The sequence below is a fragment of the Gnatocerus cornutus genome, chromosome 1 (assembly GCF_029298725.1).
Source record: "Gnatocerus cornutus isolate USDA-ARS CGAHR chromosome 1, icGnaCorn1.1, whole genome shotgun sequence".
NCBI classification, from domain to species: Eukaryota; Metazoa; Arthropoda; class Insecta; order Coleoptera; family Tenebrionidae; genus Gnatocerus; species Gnatocerus cornutus.
In genome coordinates, this window is record NC_142233.1 from 13939819 (window position 1) to 13967737 (window position 27919).

The following is a 27919-nucleotide window of genomic DNA, read 5'->3' on the forward strand; positions in this document are numbered from 1 at the left end:
AAATTTTGGGAATTTGCTATATAAAAAAGCTTCCATTTATAAACTACCAATTGTCAAAATAATTAAGCAAAAAAGATAAATTTTAGATTTTTTTGTTTTCGAGGCACGCTAACTGTCTTCTCTCTAATTTTTCGTATTTTAATTTTAGTTATACAGACTTGAAATTCTAGAGGGTTGGTCTATATGACTCAATTACCAACTGTGTAATTCTAAATTAATTGAATTAATTTTAAAGCAAAAGAGACGAATTTTAGAAAATTTTCTGTTCGGGGCTAACTAACCCTCTAAAATTTTTTGTTATTTTGAAATTTTGGAATTTTGATAATTCTAGTGTGGCAGGAATAAAATTGTTGGAGTTTGTTCTATAGGTTCTATTTATAAACTGTGCTGAATGTCAAAATTATAGAGCAAAAGAAAATTTTTTAAACAATTTTTAAATTTAAAGCAAACTGAAAACATCAATATTTTTATTACAATAACAATAATTGACACAAAAAATTTCGAAATGTTGCTCTATATTATACTCTATTTATTAACTAAATACATATAATAAATGTTAAAATTATAGAGCGAGAAAGACAAATTTGGGAATTTTTAATTGTGATGGAAAACCAAAAATTTTCAATTTTTTATTACAATTTACAGGTTTGGTAAAATACTGCTACAGATATGATATTTCAAATATTTATTATGTTTATTATGATTATGTCAAATTATTATCTCAGCCAAACGTCAAAATTATAGAACACCTAATTTTTTAAATTTGTAATTTTAGTAATTTTAGTGCTAGAGGTAAAAAATGTAAATAGCAAATTTAAAAATTTTAGAATCTCAGAAACAAACAATAAAAATTTGCAAATCTTAAAACTCAGCGAATTTTGGAAAGAATGGAAACTTTAATTTTAACTAAATGTGCCGCATTCTTTGTAGAAATTGCATTCGTACCCAACAAGAGAAAAGCAGTGTCTAAGAATTTAATAACTAATCAAGCGTCTAATCAAAGTTGAATCCTCGAGACTTTGTAAGAATCGAAAGAACCGCGCTCAGTCCACACTGCATTCAAGAGGAAACACAGTAACCGTAATATTATACTAATCCAAGCACTTAACTTGCTATTTAAGTGGTCGTACAGCGCTTATGCAAAATTCTCATTTCGTTGACTTTAAATATCTTTCATTTGAATTTCGACTCTCCAAATGTGGCAAATGTTCTCAACGATCAATATTGTAAAGTAATTTAATATGCCGTCTTGTAATTTTATTTTTATTTCCAAAAAACTGGTGGGTTTGACACCTGATGCCCTATTGTGACCTTTTGAAATCCTGGTCACGGCACCAATGTAAGTGTTTTGAAATGCTCTCCTTGGACGATGATGTTGGTGTGGTTTATGATGAGGTGGTTTATGGTAAACGATGGTAAATGATGATGGTTGAAATTTTGGTTGAAATGGACCCAAAGGTACGTTGTGTTTTTGCTCAGAAAGAAAGAAAAGAAATATTTAGAATCAAATTCTAAATAATTTATGTTGTGTAACCCCAAATTCAGTGAGGCCGCAGTTTACAAGACGAATGAAACACAAAGAAATTCTTTCAATTATTGTTTATTAACAAAATCAAATCAAGATGATTTGAGTTTTGGCCGTCAATTATTTGAACTGTTTCAAATCGAACGCTTTGTCGGAGACACCACTCTGTCGCAATTCTAAGAAAATTTGATCTGATCGGAACTTAAGAGTTTTTGGATTATTGCTCATTTAGCCTTTTTTTTTTCTCGTTCTGCGTGTGTTTTCAGTCGCAATCGCCTTCTCTGGAATATCAGAGCATCGTGTGACTTGCAATGTTCAATCCTCAAAGTATATGAAGTTGAATTAAAACTTTGAGAAAAAAAAATAGAATTTGGTTTGGTCTCCAATGGAATTAAATCTGCAAATGGATTTGCAAGAGACTCAAACAGAATCGGACTTCGAAAGTCAAAATTAGATTAAATTGAATTAATCACGTGTACAGTCGTGGAAAATAGCCGTGTCAGAAAGACACTTGAAATTGATTATTAATTAGAATTAAATTTGAATAAATTTGAAATTGTACTACAATAGAGTTTTGGAAAGTTTCGCATTTTGTGGATGTGCAAAGGAGTTACAGCTTTCGCGTAACATTAAGGTACTGATTATTGGGATGTTCAGTTTTTCGCCTGGCAAAGCGACACGGTGTGGCGGCGGCAATAAGCGGCGGCCAGTAGCGGCAGTCTGAGGCGGCCAGTGGCGGCAATCAGAGGCGGCTAAAGAGTAAACGGTTGGCCAGAAGATACGTAAGGCGGCAATCAGAGGCTCGGACCTGTACGCTCACAACTGTGCAGAACCTTTTAGTGCCATTAGGTTTAGGTGTTGTTTGATTCAGGATCAAAATGCACAAAATAAAGTTGCAGTCAAATATTTTGACTATGAATGCGTTTTAACATGGAGACGATCGGACTTGCTAAGCAGCGCTGATTAGTCCGGTCTCAATTAATGCATCTAGAATTGCACCTTGGTGACAAGTCCTAGGAAAAAATTGTCTTTGATTGGAATTACATGGTAATCGATTAATTCTCTCTATTGTAGTTGGTCAGAAGTCAATGGAATCGAGTAAAATTGACGAGCAAGCTCAAGCCAAACGCCTTAGCGTACGATTGTTTGACAAATCAAAATATTCATAGCGTCAAATGCATTGTTAGAAAAAGGCTAGAATCGAAATTCTTGTGAACGCTAGAATAGAATCTGATCATTTATTATTGATCGCCTCGCACTCAGAAGGAGCATAAAATGGAGGGAATCAATGAAAATGAGACAAGAAAAATTAGTCTCAGAATAAATTTTGATTGTTGAATCAAAAAAAAAAAAAAAACACAGAACTCATAGTTCTGACGACTGCACGAAAATTGTGAAATTAAAATAATTGTGTTAATTAATCTATGAATTAATTAACGAGAATTAGAACATCACACTGCAAGTACAAAATGGCGCCGAATATTCGTGGCGTCATCATCTCGAGCTGGCGGTACTCGTAAGATAATGCATGGTTCTCCTAGCTAATGAATTTCCCGAAGGCTTCACCCTAATTGCCTCAATCTTTCGCGTAGGCTTCACCCTAGCTAAGTTATTTAACTTTCCCGAAGGCTTCACCCTAACTAAGGTTTATGATCGCTTCGAGGTTTTAGCAAATCTATTGGCTTATTGTTTCGAAGGCTTCACCCTATCTAACGAATTATATTCGCGTTGGCTTCACCCTAACTGATTGTTTCATTTCGTCATCGCTTTAAATGGGAGACCCCAAAACAGGTTAAATCTCATCCTCGCGATACATTTACAAACAAAAATCAAAGTAAGGAAGTGTGATCAAACTTACGTGGCAAATTGCACAAACACTTCACAATTACCAATCGAATGAATCGAATAAGGAACCCGAGTCAGAATGCCCAACAAGAATCCTATGACCCGAAATAGAAAAACCGAATATCCCAAATTTGCAGTTGCAGCCCTTTTAAAAGCTCGGTCGTACCCGACGCTATCTTTCGACCAATCAGCACTACCCTTCCAAAGGGGACGCTGTTCCCTATTGGCTGTTCAAGTTCTCCCGAATTTACTTATGTTTTGTTGGTGTCTCTTTCAAATTGTTCGATTGATTTTTGATTGATTGACGATGATCGACCAATGCTCAAAAATTACAAAAAAAAAAAAAAGGTTTAAACTTAATTAGATCTTCTCCGAGTACCACAATGGCAACACGATCAATCTGTGGTTTTTGAATTAACATTTCAACTCAGATCTCCCTGCTTATCTAATTAAATTAATTACAATTAATTTTGTTACATCAATTGAGGTACGGTCGTACCAAACGAAACAATTTGTCGCGAACCTGTAAGAAAGATACATCCTGCAGCAATGGAGCTTTCGAAGCATTCGACGAGAATTAATTACTAATTAATTAATTAGTAATCGCACTACGCTGATGCAATTTATGTCACGCTTAGTACTCTTTTGTTTCCATGCTGTTCCTACTGGTTTCAATGCAAGCACTATTAGAACTACTAGAATAAACGATTAACTAATTAATTTAATTAATTAACCGCTAATCCGAAAGAAGAGAAGGTCATGCTATGCTCTACATGCAAGTAGTTCTTCTACGACTCCAATTGCTTTACATGTCTTTGAAACTTAAATCATTTAATTTGCTTATTTCAATTAACGCGTCATCGAAGCGCGATTGAATGGAAAGTTACCACATCTGGCTGGACGCAAAGAGCGTCTTCCAGTTCTACCTGCTCCCGGAAGGGACAAGAGGAATGCAGGCCAAAACAAAAAGGTTCGGACAGCGTCTCCAGTTGGGAAACACGTGTTAGCTGCTACACTTGTCGTGGTGACAAAATGTACAGTTTGAACAAAATTATGTCCGAAAAAATTCACCTCGCGATCGCAAAGTCGTACCATTACAATATAGAAGAAAAACAGACATACACTCACACAATAAGCACGTTTTCACATGCTAAATATTAATGAGCGAGTAACTTTCTCCTCAGCGAGGGCACAAAATCTAATCTTCAATTTCTTTAAAGGAAATTCACGGCGTCTAGTCGGAAACAAGTAGGTGATGTAAATCTGAGGAAAAGCACAAAGTGCGTTCGTGATCTAATTTAAGGGTGGCAAGGAAAAGAGAAAAACTGGTAATTTCATAATTTTGCACGAGCTATGTATGCACACCCCTCGCCTTTGCATGTTCACGCCGATCTCTATATTCAAAATCACCCGTACAGTATCGGCCAATCTGCGGTTGTTACATAAACGCGATTTCTGATATCGTTATAGTAACACTCTGTGATATGATTTTCTACGGGGAAATTGAGACATTTTGGGGCGATGGGAGGAAAGTCGATGAGATGAGGAGAAAATGCAGAATTTTTAATTCGAGAAGTGGTCAAAGTTAAATTGCCCGCTGGTGTTTGGAATCCGAAGTCCGAGGTATTGTTACAAAGTTATGAAATTGTGCAAGAACGTGTTCAAAAGACAATTCAATTAGTGTTGTAACCAACTGTAGAGCTCATCGTTAGAAGTTGCAGGAGTTTTGAAGACATTTAAAACAAAAATATTCAAAATTCTGTCTTTTCGTAGTTTTTAGAACTATCATTTATTGTAACATACCAAATTACAAGTTTTTAGAGCAAGAGATACACATTTTCAAAATTTTTATTTTTGGGATTACCCTAAAACTTTCAAAATTCTTAAGTAAAATTTGTATTTTTGCTTCTCACAGTGCTATAACGATGAAATTTAAAGAGGTTGGTGTCTTTAACTTTTTTATTTATTGTACTTAAGCTTCTAGAGCAACAGACACATTTTCGCAATTTTTATTTCTAAAGCAAACCAATTTTTTTAAAAATTTTACATTAAAAACTGTATCATTGGTTCTATTGGTGCTACACCGATGAAATTTGGGACAGATGCTACGTTTAACTCATTTATTAACTGTACTAAATTTCAAAATTCATAGTATTTTTGTAAAAAATTTTTAGGTCGAACCAAAAACATTCAAAATTTTATATTAAAATCTGTATTTTAGGCTCTGTTAGTGCTACAGCGATAAAATTTAGGAACATTTCTATTTTTAACTAATTTATTACTAACTTCATTTACAGGATTTTATTGCAGCAGATGTGAATTTTAGAAAATTTAAACTGAACCAAAAATTTTTAAAATTGCACATAAAAATCATTATTTTTCATTCTTTTAGTGCTATAAGGATAAAATTTAGGGAAATTGCTACTTTTAACTCACTTATTAACGATACCAAATGTCAAAAATTTAGACCGACACATAACATTTTTGTACATTTTAATTTATAGGACGAACCAAAAACTTTCAAAAAGCTATGTTAGTGTTACAGAGATGAAATTTTATTTTATTTTTATTTCATTTATTAACTCTCTTGAATTACAGGATTCTAGAGCAACAAATACTAATTTTAGAAATTATTGTGTTTAGACAGAACCAAATTTTTCAAAATTTTACATAAAAATCTTTATTTTTTTTTTCATTTTGTTAGTGCTATAAAAATGCTAAAAGTAATAAAAGTGCTACTTTTATCGTACTTATTAACGATGCCAAATTTCAAAAATCTAGAGCAAACCACAAAATTTTGGAAATTTTAATTTTTGGTATGACTCTAAAACCTTTAAATAATTTTAAACTTTTACATTTAAATCTGTATTTTTGGTTTTATTAGTGCTACAGCGATGAAATTTGGAGAGGTTGCGACCTTTAGCTCTTTTATTAACTGAACTTAAATGTAAGATTCTAGAGCGACAAACACACACTTTGAAAATTTTATCGTAGCAAACCTAAATTATTCAAAAATTTTTATTAAAATATGTATTTTTGGTTTTGTTAATGCTATAGGGCTGAAATTTAAGGAGATTGCTAATTTTAACTCACTCAATAATGGTACTGAATTACAATATTTTAGGGTAATAAGTACAAATTTTAATTTTTTTTAGAAGCAACCTAAACTTTTCAAAATTCTACATTAAAATTTTTGGTTTTCAAAATTTTACAAAAAACTCTGTATTTTTCATTTTGTTAGTGCTATAACGTCAAAATTCGGGAAAACTGATACTTTTAACTCATAAAATCAGATAAGAATCATAAGAATCTGGAACATCAAGTATTAATTTTGCGTTTTTTTAACGACCCAAAAATTTTCAAAATTCTTCATAAAAATCTAATTTTTGAGTTATGTTAGTATTACAGCAATAAAATTAAGGGGCGTTGGTACTTGTAACTCATTTATGATCTGTGCTAAACTGCAAAATTCATCATTTAGCAAAATTTTCTTCATAAAGCTAACTAAAAATTTTTAAAATTTTACAAAAAAGTCTGAATTTTTTATTTTGTTAGTGCCATATCGATAAAATAAGAGAAAACTGCTACTTTTAACTTATTTATTTACTGTTTTAAATCATAAAATTCTGGAGCAACAAATACTAATTTTAGAAAATTTTCTGTTTAGACAAAACCCAAAGTTTTCAAAATTCTACATAAAAATCTGTATTTTTCATTTTGTTAGTGCTATAAAAATAAAATTTGGGAAAATCGTTACTTTTATCTTAATTATTAACGATACCAAATTTCAAAAATCTAGAGCAAACCATAAAATTTTGGAAATTTTAATTTTTGGTATGACTCTTAAACCTTTAAAATATTTTAAAATTTTACATTAAAATCTGCATTTTTGGTTCTATTAGTGCTACAGCGATAAAATTTGAAGAGGTTGCGACCTTTAGCTCTTTTATTAACTAAACTTAAATGTAAGACTTTAGAGCGACAAACACATTTTGGAAACTTTTAATTTAGCAAACCCAAATTTTTTAAATTTTTTTATTAAAATTTGTATTTTTGGTTTTGTTAATGCTATAGGGATGAAATTTAAAGACGTTGCTAATTTTAACTCACTCATTAATGATACTGAATTACAATATTTTAGAGTAATAGGTACAAATTTTAAATTTTTTTTAGAAGCAATCTAAACCTTTTAAAATTAATATTTTTGGTTTTAATTAGTGCTATAACGACAAAATTTGGGAAAACTGATTCTCTTAACTCATAAAGTCACATAAGAATCATAAGAATGTGAAACATCAAGTACAAAGTTAGCGTTTTTTTTAACGACTCAAAAATTTTCAAAATTCTAGATAAAAATCTGAATTTTTTGTTATATTAGTACTATAGGGATGAAATTAAGGAGCGTTGGTACTCATAACTTATTTATGATCTGTGCTAAACTGCAACATTCTAAAGCAGCAGACACACATTTTGTAAAATTTTCTTTATAAAGTTAACTAAAAATTTTAAAAATGTTACAAAAAATCTGAATTTTTGATTTTGTTAGTGCCATATCGATAAAATAAGAGAAAACTGCTACTTTTAACTTATTTATTTACTGTTTTAAATCACAAAATTCTGGAGCAACAAATACTAATTTTAGAAATTTTTCTGTTTAGACAAAACCCAAAGTTTTCAAAATTCTACATAAAACTCTGTAATTTTCATTTTGTTAGTGTTATAAAAACAAAATTTGGTAAAATTGCTACTTTCATCATACTTATTAACAATACCAAATTTCAAAAATCTAGAGCAAACCATAAAATTTTGGAAATTTTAATTTTTGTTATGACTCTAAAACCTTCAAAGTATTTTAAAATTTTACATTAAAATCTGTATTTTTGGTTCTATTAGTGCTACAGCGATGAAATTTGGAGAGGTTGCGACCTTTAGCTCTTTTATTAACTTGAACTTGTAGAGCGACAAGCACACATTTTGGAAACTTTTATTTTAGCAAACCCAAATTTTTTTAATTTTTTTATTAAAATTTGTATTTTTGGTTTTGTTAATCCTATAGGGATAAAATTTAAAGACGTTGCTAATTTTAACTCAATCATTAATGATACTGAATTACAATACTTTAAAGTAATAGGTACAAATTTTAAAGTTTTTTTGGAAGCAACCTAAACCTTTCAAAATTCTATATTAAAATTTTTGGTTTTAATTAGTGCTATAACGCCAAAATTCGGGAAAACTGATACTTTTAACTCACAAAATTAGATAAGAATTATGTGAATCTGAAACATCAAGTACAAATTTTTCGTTTTTTTTAACGACTCAAAAATTTTCAAAATTTTACAAAAAAATCGGAATTTTTGATTTGCTACTTTCAACTTTCAATTTATTTACTGTTTTAAATCCCATGATTCTAGAACAACAGGTACACATTTCGAAATTGTTTTTTAAACGAATCAAATTGTTTTTCAATTCTACGTTAAGAAATCTGTATTTTTGTTTATGTTTGTGCTAGAGCGATAAAATTTAGAAGTAATTTGTAACTCATTTATTATCTGTGCTAAATTGCAAAATTCTAAAGCAACATACACACACTTCGGAAAATTTTCTTTTTAAAGCAAACCAAAAATTTGGGAAAATTTTACATGAAAATCTGTATGTTTGATTCTGTTAGTGTTATAACTTATAACAAACAAATTTGGGAAAATTGCTACTTTTAGTGCATTTATTATCTGTGCTCTATTGCAAGAGTTCATAGCAAGAGATGAAAATTTTAGAATATTTTTTTAAGATTTTAAGTCTTAACACTTTCAAAATTAGAAAAATCTGTAGATTCTGAGAACAAGACACTAAAGCAGCTAATTTAAAAGTCCAATAATTTAAATTCTGATCGTTTAAAATCCACATAAAAACGTTATTGAAAAATTTTGGAAAAATTTGTGAAACACTCAAAATTCAATTAGAAATTTTCAAAAAATTCTTTCATATGAATTCGAAAATTCCCACAGCGTATTAAAATTATTGAATTTTTTCCCACCACTCGTCTTGGTACCCAAATCCCTCCATCTCTCACCCGATTTAATCAAACGTCTCCGCTTTCTTGGCGACAATTTATAGAAACATAGACGAAATTCTTTAGTAAACCGAAAGCGAACTGCGGCGTATTCCGAATTAGCAGGATACAAAGCCGCAAAAGCCAACTGGATTCCTTCGATAAGGCTGAAAGATTTACCCTCGATCCATTTTGGTATAAACGTGCCCTTTCATTTGCTTCACTGGCAGCGCTTAAAGACCGTTTGATTTACCGACCAAATACGTAAATGTGAAATACATTTATTTTACGAAAAATGCTTCCGTTGGATCGTGGTTAAAAGGTAATGAACGATTATTGCTTTCCAAAACGCGGAACTTTTCCTAAATGACGGGGCGCGGAAATGCTTGCGAATTTCCAGGAGGCGGCGTTTGCTGGAGAGCCGGAAAATCCTAACGGTACGAAGAACCATCTAAAACTAAATTTGCAATTTTGAAATCTTCTAATAGATGGCGCCACCAATATTTTTTGCCGCACTGCTGCAGCTTTTCCGCTGTATTTTCTGTATTCTCAGTTCTGTTAGTCCTACAGCGATGAAATTTGGAAATGTTGCTAATTTTTACACCTGTATTAATTGTACTTAATTACTATTGTCTAGAGCAACAGACACAAATTTAGAAAAAAAATCTTTTTAAAGCGCACCAAAATTTTTCAAAATTCTGCATAAAAATTTGTGTCTTTGCTCATGTTAGTGCTACAGCAATAAAATTTGGGAATTTTGCAAGTTTTTAACTCATTTATTAACTGTACAAAATTTCAAAATTCTAGAGCACACATAGAATTAATGCACATTTTAATTTTTAGATCGAACCAAAAACTTTTAAATTTTTTTATTAAAATCTGTATTTTTGGCCCTATAAGTGCCACAACGATAAAATTTAGGAACGATTTTACCTTTGACTTATTTATTAATTGTGCTAGGTTGCAAACAACTACAGCAACAGACACACTTCTTGATTAATTTACTTTTTAGAGCAAACTAAAATTTTCTAAAATTTTTCATAAATAATCTGTATTTTTGTGTGTGTTAGTGCTACAGCGATAAAATTTGGTAACCTTGCAACGTTTAACTTATATATTAACAGTTCTGAATTACAAAATTCTCGATTAACAAATACAAATTTTTGAATTTTTTCTTTATAGAGCGCACCAAAATGTTTCAACATTCTTCATAAAAATTTACATTTTTGATTCTGTTAGTCCTATTACGATAAAATCTGAGAAAACTTTTACTTTCTACTCATTTATTAACTGTAGCAAGTTTCAGAATTTTAGAGCAACACATAGAATTTTTGGAAAATTTACTTTTTAGGACAAACCAACATTTTTAAAAATTTTATAACAAAATTGTATTTTTGCTTCTGTTAGTGGTACATTGATGAAAATTGGGGACATTGCTAGCCTTACCTCATTTATTAATTACAAAGTTCAAGAGCCACTAATACAAATTTTGCAGTTTTTTTTTAAAGCAAAATAAAATTTTTCAAACTTTAGCAAAAGATCTGTATTTTTAGCTCTATTAGCAACACATAGAATTTTTAGTTTGAATCAAAAACTTTTAAAATTCTACATAAAAAATCAGTATTTTTTTGTCTTGTTAGTACAAATTTGGGCATTTTGCTACTATTAGTTTATTTATTAATTATATTAAATTACAACAGTTTAGAGCAACAAATACAAGTTTTGTAGGAGTAATTTTTTTTAAAGCAAATCAATTTTTTTTTAAATTTCACTTATGCACTTTTGGTCTTGTCAATACTACAGCGATGAAATTCGAGGATCTTGCCACTTTTAACTTCTCTACTAACATTATTGAATTACAACACTTTAAAACAATAAAAACACATTTTGGAAATTTGTCTTTTATGAGCAAAGCAAAATTTTTTAAAATTCAACATAAAAATCTGTATTTTTTGTCTTGTCAGTCCTACAGCGATGAAATTTAGGGATCTTGCTACTTGCATCTCATTTATTAACAGCTTTAAATTACAATATTTTAGAGCAACATATACAAATTTTAGCAAATTTTGGTTTTAGGCCGAACCAGAATTTTACAAAATTTTACATAAAAATTTACATTTTTGATTCTGTCAGTGCTATTACGATAAAATCTAGGAAAATGTTTACTTTTTACTCATTTATTAACTGTAGCAAGTTTCAGAGTTTTCCAGCAACACATAGAATTTTTGGAAAATTTACTTTTTAGAACAAAAAAAAATTTAAAAATTTTATAATGAAATTTGTATTTTTGCTTCTGTTAGTGCTACATTGATAAAAATAGGGTACATTGCTACCCTTACCTCATTTATTACTTACAAGATTCTAAAACCACTAATACAAATTTTGCAAAGTTTTCTTTTTAAAGCAAACCAAAATTTTTCAAACTTGAAGAAAAGATTTGTATTTTTAGCTCTGTTAGTGTTACATCGATGAAATTTGAGGACATTTCAATCTTTACCTTATTTATTTACTGTTTTAAATTCCAAGATTCTTGAGTAACTAATACAAATTTAGTAAATTTTTCTTATTAGAGGAAACTAAACATTTCAAAATTTTAAATAAAAATCTGAATTTTTGACTCTGTTAGTAGTATAAAGATGACATTTTGGGAAACAGCCACTTTTAACTCATTTATTAACTGTACCAAATTTTACAATTCTAGAGCAACACATAGATTTTTTGTACATTTTAATGTGTTGTTCGAACCAAAAACTTTCAAAATTTTGTATTAAAATTTGGATTTTTGGCTCTGTTGGTGCTACGGCGATGAAACTTAAGGATCTTGCTACTTGTAACTTGCTTATTAACTGACCTAAATTAGAATATTCTAGAGCAAAAGATACAAATTTTAGAGATTTTTCCATTTAAAGCAAACCAAAATTTTTCAAACTTTAACAAAAGAGCTGTAATTTTAGCTGTGTTAGTGCTACAGCTATAAAATTTGGGTACATTGCTACACTTATATTATTTATTAACTCTCTTAATTTGCATGATTCTAGAGCAACTGATAGAAATTTTTTTTTAGAAGAAACTAAAATGTTACCAGATTTTACATAAAAATCTGTATTTTTGACTTTGTTAACGATGAAATTTTGAAAAACAGCTACTTTTAACTTATTTATTAACTGTGTCAAATTTTAAAATTCTAAAGCAACACAGAGAATTTTTAGTTTGAACTAAAAACTTTTGAAATTCTACATAATAATATGTATTTTTGGGCATTTTGCTACTATTAGTTTATTTATTAATTGTATTAGATTACAACACTTTAGAGCAACAGAAACAAGTGTTGTATTTTTTTAAAGCAAATAGAATTTTTTTTTAAATTTCACTTAAAAATTTGCATTTTTGGTCTTGTCAGTACTACAGCGATGAAATTCGAGGATCTTGCTACTTTTAACTTCTCTATTAACATTATTGAATTACAACACTTTAAAACAATAAAAACACATTTTGGAAATTTGTCTTTTATGAGCAAAGCAAAAATTTTTAAAATTCAACATAAAAATCTGTATTTTTTGTCTTGTCAGTCCTACAGCGATGAAATTTAGGGATCTTGCTACTTGCATCTCATTTATTAACAGCTTTAAATTTCAACATTTTAGAGCAACATATACAAATTTTAGCAAATTTTGGTTTTAGGCCGAACCAGAATTTTACAAAATTTTACATAAAAATTTACATTTTTGATTCTGTCAGTGCTATTACGATAAAATCTAAGAAAATGTTTACTTTTTACTCATTTATTAACTGTAGCAAGTTTCAGAGTTTTCCAACAACACATAGAATTTTTGGAAAATTTACTTTTTAGAACAAAAAAAAATTTAAAAATTTTATAATGAAATTTGTATTTTTGCTTCTGTTAGTGCTACATTGATAAAAATAGGGTACATTGCTACTCTTACCTCATTTATTACTTACAAGATTCTAAAGCCACTAATACAAATTTTGCAAAGTTTTCTTTTTAAAGCAAACCAAAATTTTTCAAACTTGAAGAAAAGATCTGTATTTTTAGCTCTGTTAGTGTTACATCGATGAAATTTGAGGACATTTCAATCTTTACCTTATTTATTTACTGTTTTAAATAAGATTCTTGAGTAACTAATACAAATTTAGTAAATTTTTCTTATTAGAGGAAGCCAAACATTTCAAAATTTTAAATAAAAATCTGAATTTTTGACTCTGTTAGTAGTATAAGATGAAATTTTGGGAAACAGCTACTTTTAACTCATTTATTAATTGTACCAAATTTTACAATTCTAGAGCAACACATAGATTTTTTGTACATTCTAATCTTTTGTTCGAACCAAAAACTTTCAAAATTTTGTATTAAAATTTGGATTTTTGGCTCTGTTGGTGCTACGGCGATGAAACTTAGGGATCTTGCTACTTGTAACTTGCTTATTAACTGACCTAAATTAGAATATTCTAGAGCAAAAGATACAAATTTTGGAGATTTTTCCATTTAAAGCAAACCAAAATTTTTCAAACTTTAACAAAAGAGCTGTAATTTTAGCTGTGTTAGTGCTACAGCTATAAAATTTGGGTACATTGCTACACTTATCTTATTTATTAACACTCTTAATTTGCATGATTCTAAGGCAACTGATACAAATTTTGCATTTTTTTTTAGAAGAAACTAAAATATTACAAGATTTTACATAAAAATCTGTATTTTTGACATTGTTAACGATGAAATTTTGGAAAACAGCTACTTTTAACTTATTTATTAACTGTGTCAAATTTCAAAATTCTAGAGCAACACAGAGAATTTTTAGTTTGAACTAAAAACTTTTGAAATTCTACATAAAAATATGTATTTTTGGGCATTTTGCTACTATTAGTTTATTTAATAATTGTATTAGATTACAACACTTTAGAGCAACAGAAACAAGTGTTGTATTTTTTTAAAGCAAATTGAATTTTTTTTAAATTTCACTTAAAAATTTGCATTTTTGGTCTTGTCAGTACTACAGCGATGAAATTCGAGGATCTTGCTACTTTTAACTTCTCTATTAACATTATTGAATTACAACACTTTAAAACAATAAAAACACATTTTGGAAATTTGTCTTTTATGAGCAAAGCAAAAATTTTTAAAATTCAACATAAAAATCTGTATTTTTTGTCTTGTCAGTCCTACAGCGATGAAATTTAGGGATCTTGCTACTTGCATCTCATTTATTAACAGCTTTAAACTACAACATTTTAGAGCAACATATACAAATTTTAGCAAATTTTGGTTTTAGGCCGAACCAGAATTTTACAAAATTTTACATAAAAATTTACATTTTTGATTCTGTCAGTGCTATTACGATAAAATCTAAGAAAATGTTTACTTTTTACTCATTTATTAACTGTAGCAAGTTTCAGAGTTTTCCAACAACACATAGAATTTTTGGAAAATTTACTTTTTAGAACAAAAAAAAATTTAAAAATTTTATAATGAAATTTGTATTTTTGCTTCTGTTAGTGCTACATTGATAAAAATAGGGTACATTGCTACTCTTACCTCATTTATTACTTACAAGATTCTAAAGCCACTAATACAAATTTTGCAAAGTTTTCTTTTTAAAGCAAACCAAAATTTTTCAAACTTGAAGAAAAGATCTGTATTTTTAGCTCTGTTAGTGTTACATCGATGAAATTTGAGGACATTTCAATCTTTACCTTATTTATTTACTGTTTTAAATTCCAAGATTCTTGAGTAACTAATACAAATTTAGTAAATTTTTCTTATTAGAGGAAGCCAAACTTTTCAAAATTTTAAATAAAAATCTGAATTTTTGACTCTGTTAGTAGTATAAGATGAAAATTTGAGAAACAGCTACTTTTAACTCATTTATTAATTGTACCAAATTTTACAATTCTAGAGCAACACATAGATTTTTTGTCCATTCTAATGTTTAGTTCGAACCAAAAACTTTCAAAATTTTGTATTAAAATTTGGATTTTTGGCTCTGTTAGTGCTACGGCGATGAAACTTAGGGATCTTGCTACTTGTAACTTGCTTATTAACTGACCTAAATTAGAATATTCTAGAGCAAAAGATACAAATTTTGGAGATTTTTCCATTTAAAGCAAACCAAAATTTTTCAAACTTTAACAAAAGAGCTGTAATTTTAGCTGTGTTAGTGCTACAGCTATAAAATTTGGGTACATTGCTACACTTATCTTATTTATTAACTCTCTTAATTTGCATGATTCTAGAGCAACTGATACAAATTTTGCATTTTTTTTAGAAGAAACTAAAATGTTACAAGATTTTACATAAAAATCTGTATTTTTGACATTGTTAACGATGAAATTTTGGAAAACAGCTACTTTTAACTTATTTATTAACTGTGTCAAATTTCAAAATTCTAGAGCAACACAGAGAATTTTTAGTTTGAACTAAAAACTTTTGAAATTCTACATAATAATATGTATTTTTGGGCATTTTGCTACTATTAGTTTATTTATTAATTGTATTAGATTACAACACTTTAGAGCAACAGAAACAAGTTTTGTATTTTTTTTAAAGCAAATTAATTTTTTTTTAAATTTCACTTGAAAATTTGCATTTTTGGTCTTGTCAGTACTACAGCGATGAAATTCGAGGATCTTGCTACTTTTAACTTATTTATTTACTGTATTGAATTACAACATTTTACAGCAATAGGAACACATTTTGAAAATTTGTCTTTTTTGAGCAAATCAAAATTTTTCAAAATACAACATAAAAATCTGTATTTTTTGTCTTGTCAGTGCTACAGCGATGAAATTTAGGAATCTTGCTACTTTCATCTCAATTATTGACTGTTCTAAATTACAAAATTTTAGGGCAACATATACAATTTTTGGCAAATTTTTGTTTTCGACTGAACTAGAATTTTCCAAAATTCTACATAAAAACTGTATTTTTAGCCCGGTTAGTGCTATAACAATGAAATTTGAGGACATTGTTACTATTAGCTCATTTATTATGTGTAGCAAGTTTCAAAATTCTAGAACATTACATAAAGCTTATGTAGATTTTTTAATAGCTGAACTTGCAATTTTTGAATCTTCTAAGAGATGGTACCACTAACAATTTTTTTCCCCGTACTGCTGCAGCTTTTCCGCACTGTCGTCGCCCTGTGTGCAACACAAAAGTGTGCTTTATAATTCAAGCGTCCAAAAAGTGTCCTTTTTTCTATCGATTTAATCTCGCCCCTCCAGACTCCAGGATAATCGAATAAAGTTTCTTTTCCCGAAATCGATGAAGCTAATTTTCGTTAGTATGTAATTGGGTAATGTCTCCGGCATAAAATGATCAAATGTCGTACGGCTAGCATCAGTTCTTGGATTTCGTATTCCAAGCTCGCCCAGGTTAGTCACAACGGTAATCAGAGAACTAAATGCCGGCGGTCGGGGGCAGACACACACGTGTTCATAACTGCTTTCGCGTCAGCATCCTTTAATGCGTCGACTCGCGAGACCTCAGACGAATCCTGCATACAATGCGGATCGTCCTGGCTCCGACACACAACTATTAAACTATTAACGGTACTTATTTGCATACGTGTGCCTTTATCCTCCAGCCGAGCGTTGTTCTTGTCATTCGACGATATTATTTCTATCGCTGTAATTGAGCGTGTTAGTTTAGGACCCGGCATTTAGCCCTATTACCCTCTCTGATGATGGCTTTGGTCTAACGATGAAAGCCCAAGCCACGATCTAGCATTTAATTTCATTTTATTTTTTTTTTGGAAATTTGTGCGCTTCTCAAACATCAGAATCAGAACAACTGGCGCAGCTGGCGCGGATTTTTTTTTCACGGACTCATCAGACATTTGCGTGGAAAAAGTGGAAATATTTTCTGCATTCAGAGTCTCGTCTGGACAAATATTACCACTAGCGTTTAGAACAACAGCTCGTGAAATAGGAGATGTGTGTTTACCAACAGAGAGCCCCAGGTTTGTTTTAGAGCAAACTTCTCCAGCGAGTTTTTGTGATTTTAATTTCAACTTTGGTCACTGGAAGTTGTATTGTTCGTTGATTTAATTAGCCTTTGTTTAGTTACGGCGAAATATAATACAACTACTATTCGAATTAGAGAAAATTACAGGAGTTAATAAAGAGAAATGTGGCTATGAATAAGTTCTAACAGATCTGAAAAGTTCAAGGAAATTATAGAAAAAAATATCTCAGAGACTGTTAAATCATTCAACATGGACCTAAAACAGCCCAGGGAATCCAAAATCAAAAATATCTTCAACAATATTCAGACAACTTCACGAAATGTGGAAAAATCTCAGAATGTCCTAAAAACTCTGAAAATCGTTCAAAATTCCAGTGAATCGAAAACGTTGAAAATTTTTAAGAAATCCTCGCAAATGTTTAGTAAACAAGGTAAAAAAAGTTTTGAAAAAATACCAGTGAATCTCATTGAATTTTACAGAATCAGGTACTTTAAGAGGAGCGCAGAAAATTTTGGACTAGTCACAATCATTTGGAATGTTTTAGAAAATTTTTATAGTTTCATTTTTTATAGAAATTTAGCGAATTTTGAATCTCAGAAATTTCATTAAATTTCATGGAACATTCCAGCCAATTTCAAAGAATTTCTTGTTGTTTCTTAAATATTTTAGAAAATTCTATAAAATTCAAGAAAATGTTAACGAATTTCAGAGACTTGGAGGTTTTGAAGAAGCTTAAAAAATTGTAGAGTATTCTCAATATTCCTGAACACTAGAGAATCTCATATTTTTACAGAATTTTATAGAATTTTGATAAATTCCAATCCCTAAAAAAACCTAAAAGAACCTAAAATTTTATTTTCCGCTTTACCAAAAAATGACAAAGGAATAACATTTTTTGCTTAATTCAAAACAGATAAATCTGCAATTAAAATTTAAAATTATTAGTTTGTACTCTTAAAATCATTTTTCATATTTTTATTTATTGCATTTTGTAATCGTAAATACATAATAACAGGCTGTGAATTCAAAATATCAAATAGTGCATTAAAGATTAAAGAAAAATTTATTTAATAATGTGTAAATATTAAATAATAAATGCAGTTGCATTCAAAACAATAATTGAGAAAATTCAAAACATTGTTAAAGAATTACGAGTTAGAATTGAACTATGGGCTGAAAGTGGTGGTGGGTTAATCGAATAGTTAAAATTGGTTTGAATGAAAGAATAAATTTTATTCTTTTGACATTTATTGCAAAATTAAAAATAAAAAAGATCTTCGTTAGTTTTTTTTTTTATTTTAAGAACACAGTCTGATAATATCAAAGTTTTAATTAAAGATTTATTTATTTTGACTTAAGCAAAAACTATTATTTTCCCTAATTTTGACTAGTATTACAGTTTATTAGTAGAGTAATCTTTTAAAATTTTATGTCTGCTGCTCTAAGAATTTCTAAATTTCTAAAATTCCAAACAAAAATGCAAAAAAAAGAGACGGTTAGTTAACCTAGAGCACACAAATACATATCTAAAATGTATTTTCTCCACTCTATATTTTGATATTTGGCACAGTTAATAAGTAGGACATTTAAGGAAACTCTCCAAACATTTATATCTGTAGCACTAAAATTACCAAAAGTGCAATTTAGCTAAAAAATAAGAAAATTTTTAGTTTGATTTAAAAATAAAAATTTCTAAAATTTGTCTCGTTTGCTCTAGAATTTTGGAAATTAACACATTTTGTAAGTAGGGCATACAGTGCAAGCTCCTACAAATTTAATATGTATAGCACTACAATTACCGAAGTCTTAAGTAAAAATAAAAAAAAAAGTTAGTTTACGGTTAGTTTACCCTAAAAACAAAAATTTCTAAAATCTGTTTTTATTGCCCTATAATTTGGCGTTTTGCACAGGTAATAAATAGAACATGTTGGGAAACTGCTCTACGTATTTCATCTTTGTAGCCCTACAATTGTCAGCAGAGCAATTTTATTTAAAAAGTTTAGACATTTTTACTTAGCTTGAGGAAGAAAAATTTCCAAAATTTGATTCTGTTGCTCTTCAATTTGGCATGAAGACAGTTAAGTAACTACATGTAAAGCAAGTTTCTAAAATTTGATTTCTACAGCACTAGAATTACCGAAATTACAAATTTAAATCACAAAAATTAGTGACAGTTAGATTCCTTTAGAAACAAAAATTTCTAAAATTTGTCTCTTCAGCTCTATAATTTTGAAATTTGTAGTAGTTAATAATTAGAATATGCAAAATTTTTTTTCAAGAGGTTATGTCTGTTGTACTGAAATTACCAAAATTGCAATTATATTAAATAATATAAACATTTTTTGTTTGCTTTACAAATGAAAAATTTTACAATCCGTCCCTGTCGGTAAAAAAATTTGGAATTTGGGAAAAACGGTCAACTAGGCAAACATTGTTACCTCTCCAAACTGAATTGTCTTTTAGACTCAAAACAACTAGAATTATAGGTCTGAATAGGACATATTGGAAATTTTTGGCTCGTATTGAAAATCAAAATTTCTAAAATCCGTCCCTGTTGCTCGAAAAGTTTGTAATTTGTAAGAAACTGTTAACAGGTCAAAAATAATGATCTCTCCAAATTTCATTAATATAGCATCAAAACTCCCAAAATTACAGGTACGAATGAAAAATATTGAAAGTTTTTGGTTCTATTTGAAAATAAAAAATTCTAAAAATGTGTTTCTTCTTCAAAATTTTGGGTTTTAGTACATTAAACATAAAATATTAAAAACAATAAAAACTTTACTATTTTAATATTAAAACTGCCATGTTATAAACGTTAATAGAAAATGTTGGAAATTTTTGAGCCGCTCTGAAAACAAATTTTAAAAATTTAATTTTTTATTCCAAAATTTTGCCATTTAGCACAGTTAATAAACTTGTCAAAATTAGTGGAATCTTAAAATTTTACTGTTTTATCATTAAAATTTCGAAAGTTACAGAATTTGTGAATGTGGACATTTTTATTTCGTTCAAAGTAAAAATTTTCAAAAATTTTGATTTTTGCTTTAAAATTTTGAAATGTTGACTAACTAAAAAACAAAACAAAAATAGATTTTAAAAGTTTACAGGTGTATAATTAGAACTGCTAAAGATACGGAACAAAATAGAAAGTGATCAAAATTTTTTGGTTCGTCTTGGAAACGTAAATTTCTCCAATACGTCCCTGTTGCTCAAAAAATTTCGAATTTGGGAAAAACAGTCAACAGCTCAAAAATAGCAACTTTTGCTTAATTTCATTGCCCTAGCGTCAAAAAAAACAAATTTACAAGTCCGAATGTAAATCATTCGAAATTTTTGGCTCCCCTTGTAAATGAAAATTTCTAAAATCCGTCTTTGTTGCTCAAAAAATTTGGGATTCAAGACAGTTAGTTAGCATGGCAAGATTAACGACTTCTTTAAATTTTATTGACTTAGCATAAAAACCACTAAAATTACAGGTCCGAAAGGAAAATATAGAAAATTTTTGGTTCGTCTTGAAAATGAAAATTACAAAAATCCGCCACTGTTGCTCAAAAAATTTGAAATTTAAGACAGTTAATCAGCATATCAAAGATAATAATTTCTTAAAATTTTATTGGTTTAGTGTAAAAACTACACTAAAAATTACAGATCCGAACAGAAAATATAGAAAATTTTTGGTTCGCCTTGAAAATAAATATTCCTAAAATCCGTCTCTGTTGCTCAAAAAATTTGGAATTTAAGACAGTTAGTCAGCATATCAAAGATAATAACTTTTCTAAATTTTATTGACTTAGAGTAAAAACTACCAAAATGACAGGTCTGAATAAAAATATAGAGAATTTTTGGTTTGTATAAAAAATAAAAATTTCTAAAATTCATCTATGTTGCTAAAAAATTTAAAGTTTAAGACAGTAAGTTAGCATGTCAAGAATAACGACGTTTTTAAATTTTATTAACTTAGCGTAAAAACTTCCAAAATTACAGGTCCGAAAGGAAAATATAGAAAAATTTTTGTTCGTCTTGAAAATAAAAATTACAAAAATCCGCCACTGTTGCTCAAAAAATTTGAAATTTAAAACAGTTAGTCAGCATATCAAATATAATACTCTCTTTAAATTTTATTGGCCTAGCGTAAAAACCACCAAAATGACAGGTCTGAATGGAAATATAGAAAATTTTTGGTTCGTCTAAAAAATAAAAATTTCTAAAATCCGTCTCTGTTGCTCAAAAAATTTGGAATTTAAGACAGTTAGTCAGCATATCAAAGATAATAATTTCTCTAAATTTTATTGGCCTAGAGTAAAAACTACCAAAATGACAGGTCTGAATGGAAATACAGGGAATTTTTGGTTCGTCTTGAAAATAAAAATTTCTAAAATCCGTCTGTGTTGCTCAAAAAATTTGAAGTTTAAGACAGTAAGTTAGCATGTCAAGAATAACAACTTCTTCAAATTTTATTGACTTAGCATAAAAACTACCAAAATTACAGGTCCGAAAAGAAAATATAGAAAAATTTTGGTTCGTCTTAAAAATAAAAATTTCTAAAATCCGTCCCTGTAGCTCAAAAAATTTTAGGTTTGCGACAGTTAGTTATGATGTTAAGGATAACAATTTGCTCAAATTTCATTGACTTAGCGTAAAAACTACCAAAATTACAGCTCCAAAAAGAAAATATACCAAATTTTTGGTTCGTCTTGAAAATAAAAATTTATAAAAATCTGATTTTAGATCAAAAATTTTTGACTTTTACTTTAGCTTTAGTTGATAAAGAAGTCGAAAATAGTGAAGGTTTTATTATTATAATATTAAAACTGTCAAAGCTTATAAAAAATGTTGGAAATTTTTGGCTCGGTCTGAAAATTAAAATTTCTAAATATTCTATTTTTTATTCTAAAATTTTGGTGTTTAGCACAGTTATTAATCTTGTCTAAAGTAGTATCACTAAAATGTTACTATTAAACATTTGGAAAATCGCAGAGAATTCTAAAGATACCAAAAGAGATCAGAAATTATACCGAAATAATATTATTTTTGAATAAATTTTCAAATTCTTCGACTTCTACAGTTCTGCAAAACTTTTCTTTTGATATTTGAATTTCACTGGATCTAAATATTGTCTAAAAATCTAACGAACTGAATATTTTAGAATTGCTAGAAAATAAATGTTAATTTTAAAATGTAATAATTTTATAATCTTGAAAAAGACTCCGCACACAATATAAAAGAGCCTTCGTGCTGCACAACACCGAAACTGCGTTCATTCCCGCAGGAATCAGCCACGTTTCAAGCCCAAGACTTATGGTTTGTTTAGATGGCCCTGTCTACTTCCCACGATTTGTGATCCTAGAACACAATTTACAACCAAAACGGAAATTTTATTTGATCACCTCAAAACGCGCCCCTTTTTATCCCTTGTTTTGTAGACGCAACTAAGTTATAACAGGATTAATTTAGTAATTAGAGAATTATCGCTGCAGCTTGTCTAGCCTGCGGTTCTCTACAAGTCCGAAACTTCAGTCTAGCATCGCTCGTTTTCAATACTTCATTTCCACATTAAAGAGCTTAACTGTTTAATTATGAAGCACCTCGCAACGGACGTCATAAATTTTCGAGTGAACGCCAAAAAGTGTCCAAAAATAAAGCGGCCATTGTTCGTACTTGAAAGAGATCTAAAGCTTCCTTTTGTATCGATTAATTCCAATCAATTGTTCGGCCAACCGACAATGTTTGCTTTACAATGAAAGCTTCTATTAAGCCATTGTGTCTTGTAATAATTTTCGACTCAACTAGGGCTTCGATAAAATGTTGAGAGAGCAAAGTGGGACAGTGCATTCATGGAATTACATCACTCGTATTTTTACAGGACCTGATTTGATTCTGGCTCCGGCGAGCTTCCCTCCGCAGGATTCCGAATATTAAGAAGGTCCTTGTGGTGATCCAGCAACTCATTCCAACAAGATAGAGGTAAATGGTAAACTTGCAACTATGTTTAGAAAATGATAAATATTTTATATGAAAGTTACATGAGAAGTTTACAACTAACATGTAATTTTAGTACCAGTTTTAGTTGTATGTGTTCAATAAAGATAAAACAGGAGCGCGATTTTATTAACTTTGGCTTTAAAATGGTAAAATTTATTAGAAATCATTTTTTGTCGACGAATCGAATTAAACGGACTGATGGGAACGTCTTATACAGGGTGATCCACAATAAGTTTAACGAAAAATTGAAGTAGGTGGACTTAACAATATTAACATTTCAGTGACACTTCCGGTTGTACCGAAAATAGTTGTCAATTTGCTCATTATTTCTGAAAAAAAATTAGTAGGATTTTTTTTTTTAGTTTGTCTTAAAAATAAAAAATTCCTTATTCTTTAACAATTTGGAATTTGGAAAAGACAGTCAACTGGTTAAAAATAGTAACATCTCGACACTTTCTTGTCTTACGAGTCAAAACAACCAGAATTACAAGTCCGAATGAATAATATTGAAAATTTTTGGCTCGTAGTCTTGAAAATGAAAATTTCAAAAATCCGTCCCTGTTGGTCAAAAAATTAATGATTTGGAAAACAAAGTCAGTAAGTCAAAGATTATGGTTTCTCTAAATTTTATTGGTCTAGCATCAAAACTACCCGAATTACAGGTACGAATGGTAAAAATTGAAAGATTTTGGTTCATCTTGAAAATAAAAATTTCTTGCTTTCTTCACAAAATTTTGGGCTTTGGTAGAGTGGATAAATGAGTCAAAAATAATAAAAGCTTTACTATATTAATGGTTAAATGGCCAAAGTTATGGGAGTTAATAGAAAATGTTGCAAATTTTTGGGCCGCTCTAAAAAAAACTTCTAAAAATGTTCATTTTGATTCCAAAATTTTAGCAATTAGCACAGTTGATAAACTTGTTAAAAGTAGTAAAATCTCAAAATTTTACTTTTATGATCAAAAGGGCCAAAGTTACGGAATTTGCTTCGTTCAGAGTGAAAATTATCAAAAATTCTGATTTTGCTCGAAACATTTGAAATGTAGCTCAATTGAAAAACAAGACAATAATAGTAACTAAGTAGAAGTAAGTAAAAGTAAGTTTATGTATGACTAAAACTAAGAAAATGATGAAAATTTTTTGGTTCATTTAAAAATGAAAATTTCTACAATCCGTTCCTGTCGCTCGTAAAATTTCGAATTTGGGAAAAACAGTCAACGCATCAAACATAATAATTTATTTAAATTTCATTGCGCTAAGGTCAAAACAATCAGAATTATTCCGAATGGAAAATATATTATTATATTGTCCTGAAAATAAAAATTTCTAAAGTTCTTTTCTGTAGCCTTAAATTATTGTTAGTCAACTGATTAAAAATAGTAACCTCCCCAAATTTCATTGCGGTGGTGTTAAAAGAACCAAAATTATTGATTCGAATGTAAATAATTCGAAATTTTTGGCTCGCCTTGAAATTGAAAAGTTCTAAAATCCGTCCCTGTTGCTCAAAAAAATTTAAGATTTAAGACAGTCAATCAGCATGTAAAAGATAATGATTTTTTTTCATTGACCTAGCGTAAAAACTACCAAAATTGCAGGTTCAAATATAAAACGTAAGAAAATTTTGATTCGTCTTCAAAATAAAAATTTTAATAAATCTGTTTTTTGGCATTTGCATAGTTGATGAAAAAATAAATAATAATAAAAGTTTTACTGTTTTAATATTAAAACTGACAATATTATAAACGTTAATAAAAAATTTTGGAAATTTTTGGCTCGTTCTCAAAATAAAAATTCCTAAATATTCTACTTTTTATTCTAAAATTTTGGTATTTAGCGAAGTTGATAAACTTGTCAAAAGTGGTAATATCTCAAAATGTTACAATTTTATGATTAAAACTACAAAAGTTGCAGAATTAAATAACAAATTTTGGAAATTTTGGTTGCTAAAATTTTTTTTGCTCGTTTTTAAATGTTGGAATTTAGCAATAGGTCAAATATGCAAAAATCTCTGAATTTTACTGTTTACGTTAATTAAATAACGAATTTTGAAAAATTTTGGACCGTTCTAAAATAAATTTTTTTAATACGGTTTATAAACTAGTAAAAAATAGCGAAACCTCAAAATTTGACTTTTTTTGTTTATAAAACTACCAAAGTTTAATAACAAATTTTGTAAATTTTTGAAGGGTAGGTACACGACTTTTAGTGACATTTAATTTAAATATAGGATCCAAAAATGTAAAAATACACCTACAGGATGCTTACCTAAAATATGCGAGTTGACTACTACTTTCGGTACAACCGAAAATTTGAATATTTTTGTTCGATTTGTTTTATTCGCTTACTTTTCTTCCTAAAATTTCAAATTTCTATCATTTGTAATTTTTGAGAAAAAATTCAAATAAGCTCAACCTGAACCACTTTCTATAGACTGTTTTGAAATGATTAATAACCGGCACTGTTGTTATTGCGCAGTGTTTAGAGACCCCCTGTATCTTTAATTGAACACCGGTATTAACATTTTAATTTTGGTTTTCCGCCCTACAGTACAATGGTTTACAAGTGTTCTGTTTTTATGTATCAACAGTATTACCTACTTATTATTTTTATTATAAGAATGACTTTTAGAACGTATACGGTAAATCTTGTAAGGAATTATTGTGCTGAACATTGTAGTTAAAATGTAAAATAATTTTCAAAAAAATGTTTTTTTTTTTGTCCTGTGTAATTTTAGTAGAAATGCTTTTTTAATATACTAATTGTAAAAATATTCATATAACAAATATTGGAGGTTTATAGAATTAAAATAAGTGCCTTTAAAAAAAAGAGACAAAATAATTTAAAATGGCGACCGTTAGCAGACCAGCAAATAATATTTTTAAATATAAAAAAGTTTCATATTTTTAAGAATAAATAAAAAAAGACAATGTTTAGCCTAAACTTCTTGAAATTAGCCTCGAAAAGTCTTTTTGCCCATCTGACTAAGACTAGGAGATACTAATTGCAATCTTTATAAAGATTGAAGCAATTTTAGACTGAATCTAAACGTTTTAAATTCTGTAAAAGTGGCCTTAAATCAGGTCCAAAAGACACCAGCAGTATATTAAATAAATTTCTTGTATTTTAATATCCTTATCTGACTGACCTGACCTGACCTGACCTGACTGTTTTGTATTTATTGTAAGTATGTTAGGTTTACTTAGTCTAGTACTTCTAGAACTGCTAGTAGTATTTAGACTTATAATAAATTAGTCTAGGAAATGTGGTGCTACCGTAAATTTTGTGCCCACTGTAAAACTAGAGCAGTAAATATGATAATTTCACTATTATTTTTGTAGATATCTGTTTTAGAAACAATTTCATATTTTACTTCTATTTCTAGTTCTGGTGTCATGTCAGCACCGCTAATAAATTGAACTGCTCTAATTCTAAGAGCCGGTTTACAGAAGTTGAGATAATACTTCATGGTAAAGTGACATGTGATCGTGTTTCCGCCAATCAAATGTCGCCAATCGTCACATTAGTTGCGAGATTAACTTAATTTCAACTAAATTATTGTGTAAACCGGCCCTTAAAATTTTACTGTAGCGATGTCTTTTGAATAGTGTAATTAATTTGCGATCCCGTTTTTAATTATTTTTAATTATTAAATACATTTTTATATTCTGCTCTCAAACTTGTGCTAAAAGTAATTTAATTAATTTTTTGTCTTTATTGTATTAATTAATTACCATATGTATACTTACTTTAGTAAACTAACTTCATTAAGCTAAGGCATTGCACATAAACTTTGTGTATTAAATTAAGGATGTTAAAACTAGATCTCCACACCTAGAATGTCAAAAATAGATATTTTGTATAAAGTTCTCTCAGGAATATTTTAGAAATTGTAAATTAAGCAGGAATTTTAATAAAAATAGTTCTGTAGTCCGTTTTTTTCTCCTTTTTATGGCTATCAATTTCTTAGATTTTTTGATTTACACGTTTTTTGAACTTGGGAAAAATTTCAGATCCTGATTTTTTTCAGATTCTGATTTTAAATTTTCCAGATTTTTGGGATTACTATATTTTTGCAATTTTAAAGTAGTTTTTAACGGTTTAAACATTATACATTTTTTATATTTTAATTTAGAAAATTCTATAAGTTGTAGAAAAAAAAACTTGAAAAACAAACTTTCAACGAAGCAATCCCAGCATTTATTGCGTATTACTTTCGAATCATCCGTCAAATGAAAAAATGTCTAAAGACCAAAACTATTTTTTATGAAATTCTACACAAGACAGTACTTGAATCATCTTCTTAATCTTAATACAATTTGCGCAATAGCAAGATAAAATTAAGTACATTTAACACAATAATGAAATTTCTCGACTTGTTATTTTTAAACTTTAGATAACAATGGTTACAGAAAATTTCTAAAAACAAAGCAGAATATCATCCAGAACATCACGACTGGTAGATACGTAGCAAACTTTTAAATCCCTCTTAACAAGATGTTTTTCTAGAAAACATTAGTGCAGACCTGTTTACCGTACA

At 29.0% G+C, this 27919-nt stretch overlaps 1 protein-coding gene across 3 annotated transcripts in view; it reads left to right on the top strand.

Moving 5' to 3' along the window:
* Positions 1-27312, top strand: part of side (motor axon guidance molcule sidestep) — a 193716-nt gene extending 166404 nt beyond the window's left edge. For all 3 annotated transcript variants that reach the window (XM_088042566.1, XM_088042557.1, XM_088042572.1), the window contains one exon: positions 23265-27312. Coding sequence is in view for 2 of the 3 variants with exons in the window: in XM_088042557.1 (XP_087898683.1) it covers positions 23265-23320 (56 nt within the window). In the remaining variant the exon portion in view is untranslated. The remainder of the gene's footprint in view (positions 1-23264) is intronic.
* Positions 27313-27919: the final 607 nt, after the last annotated feature.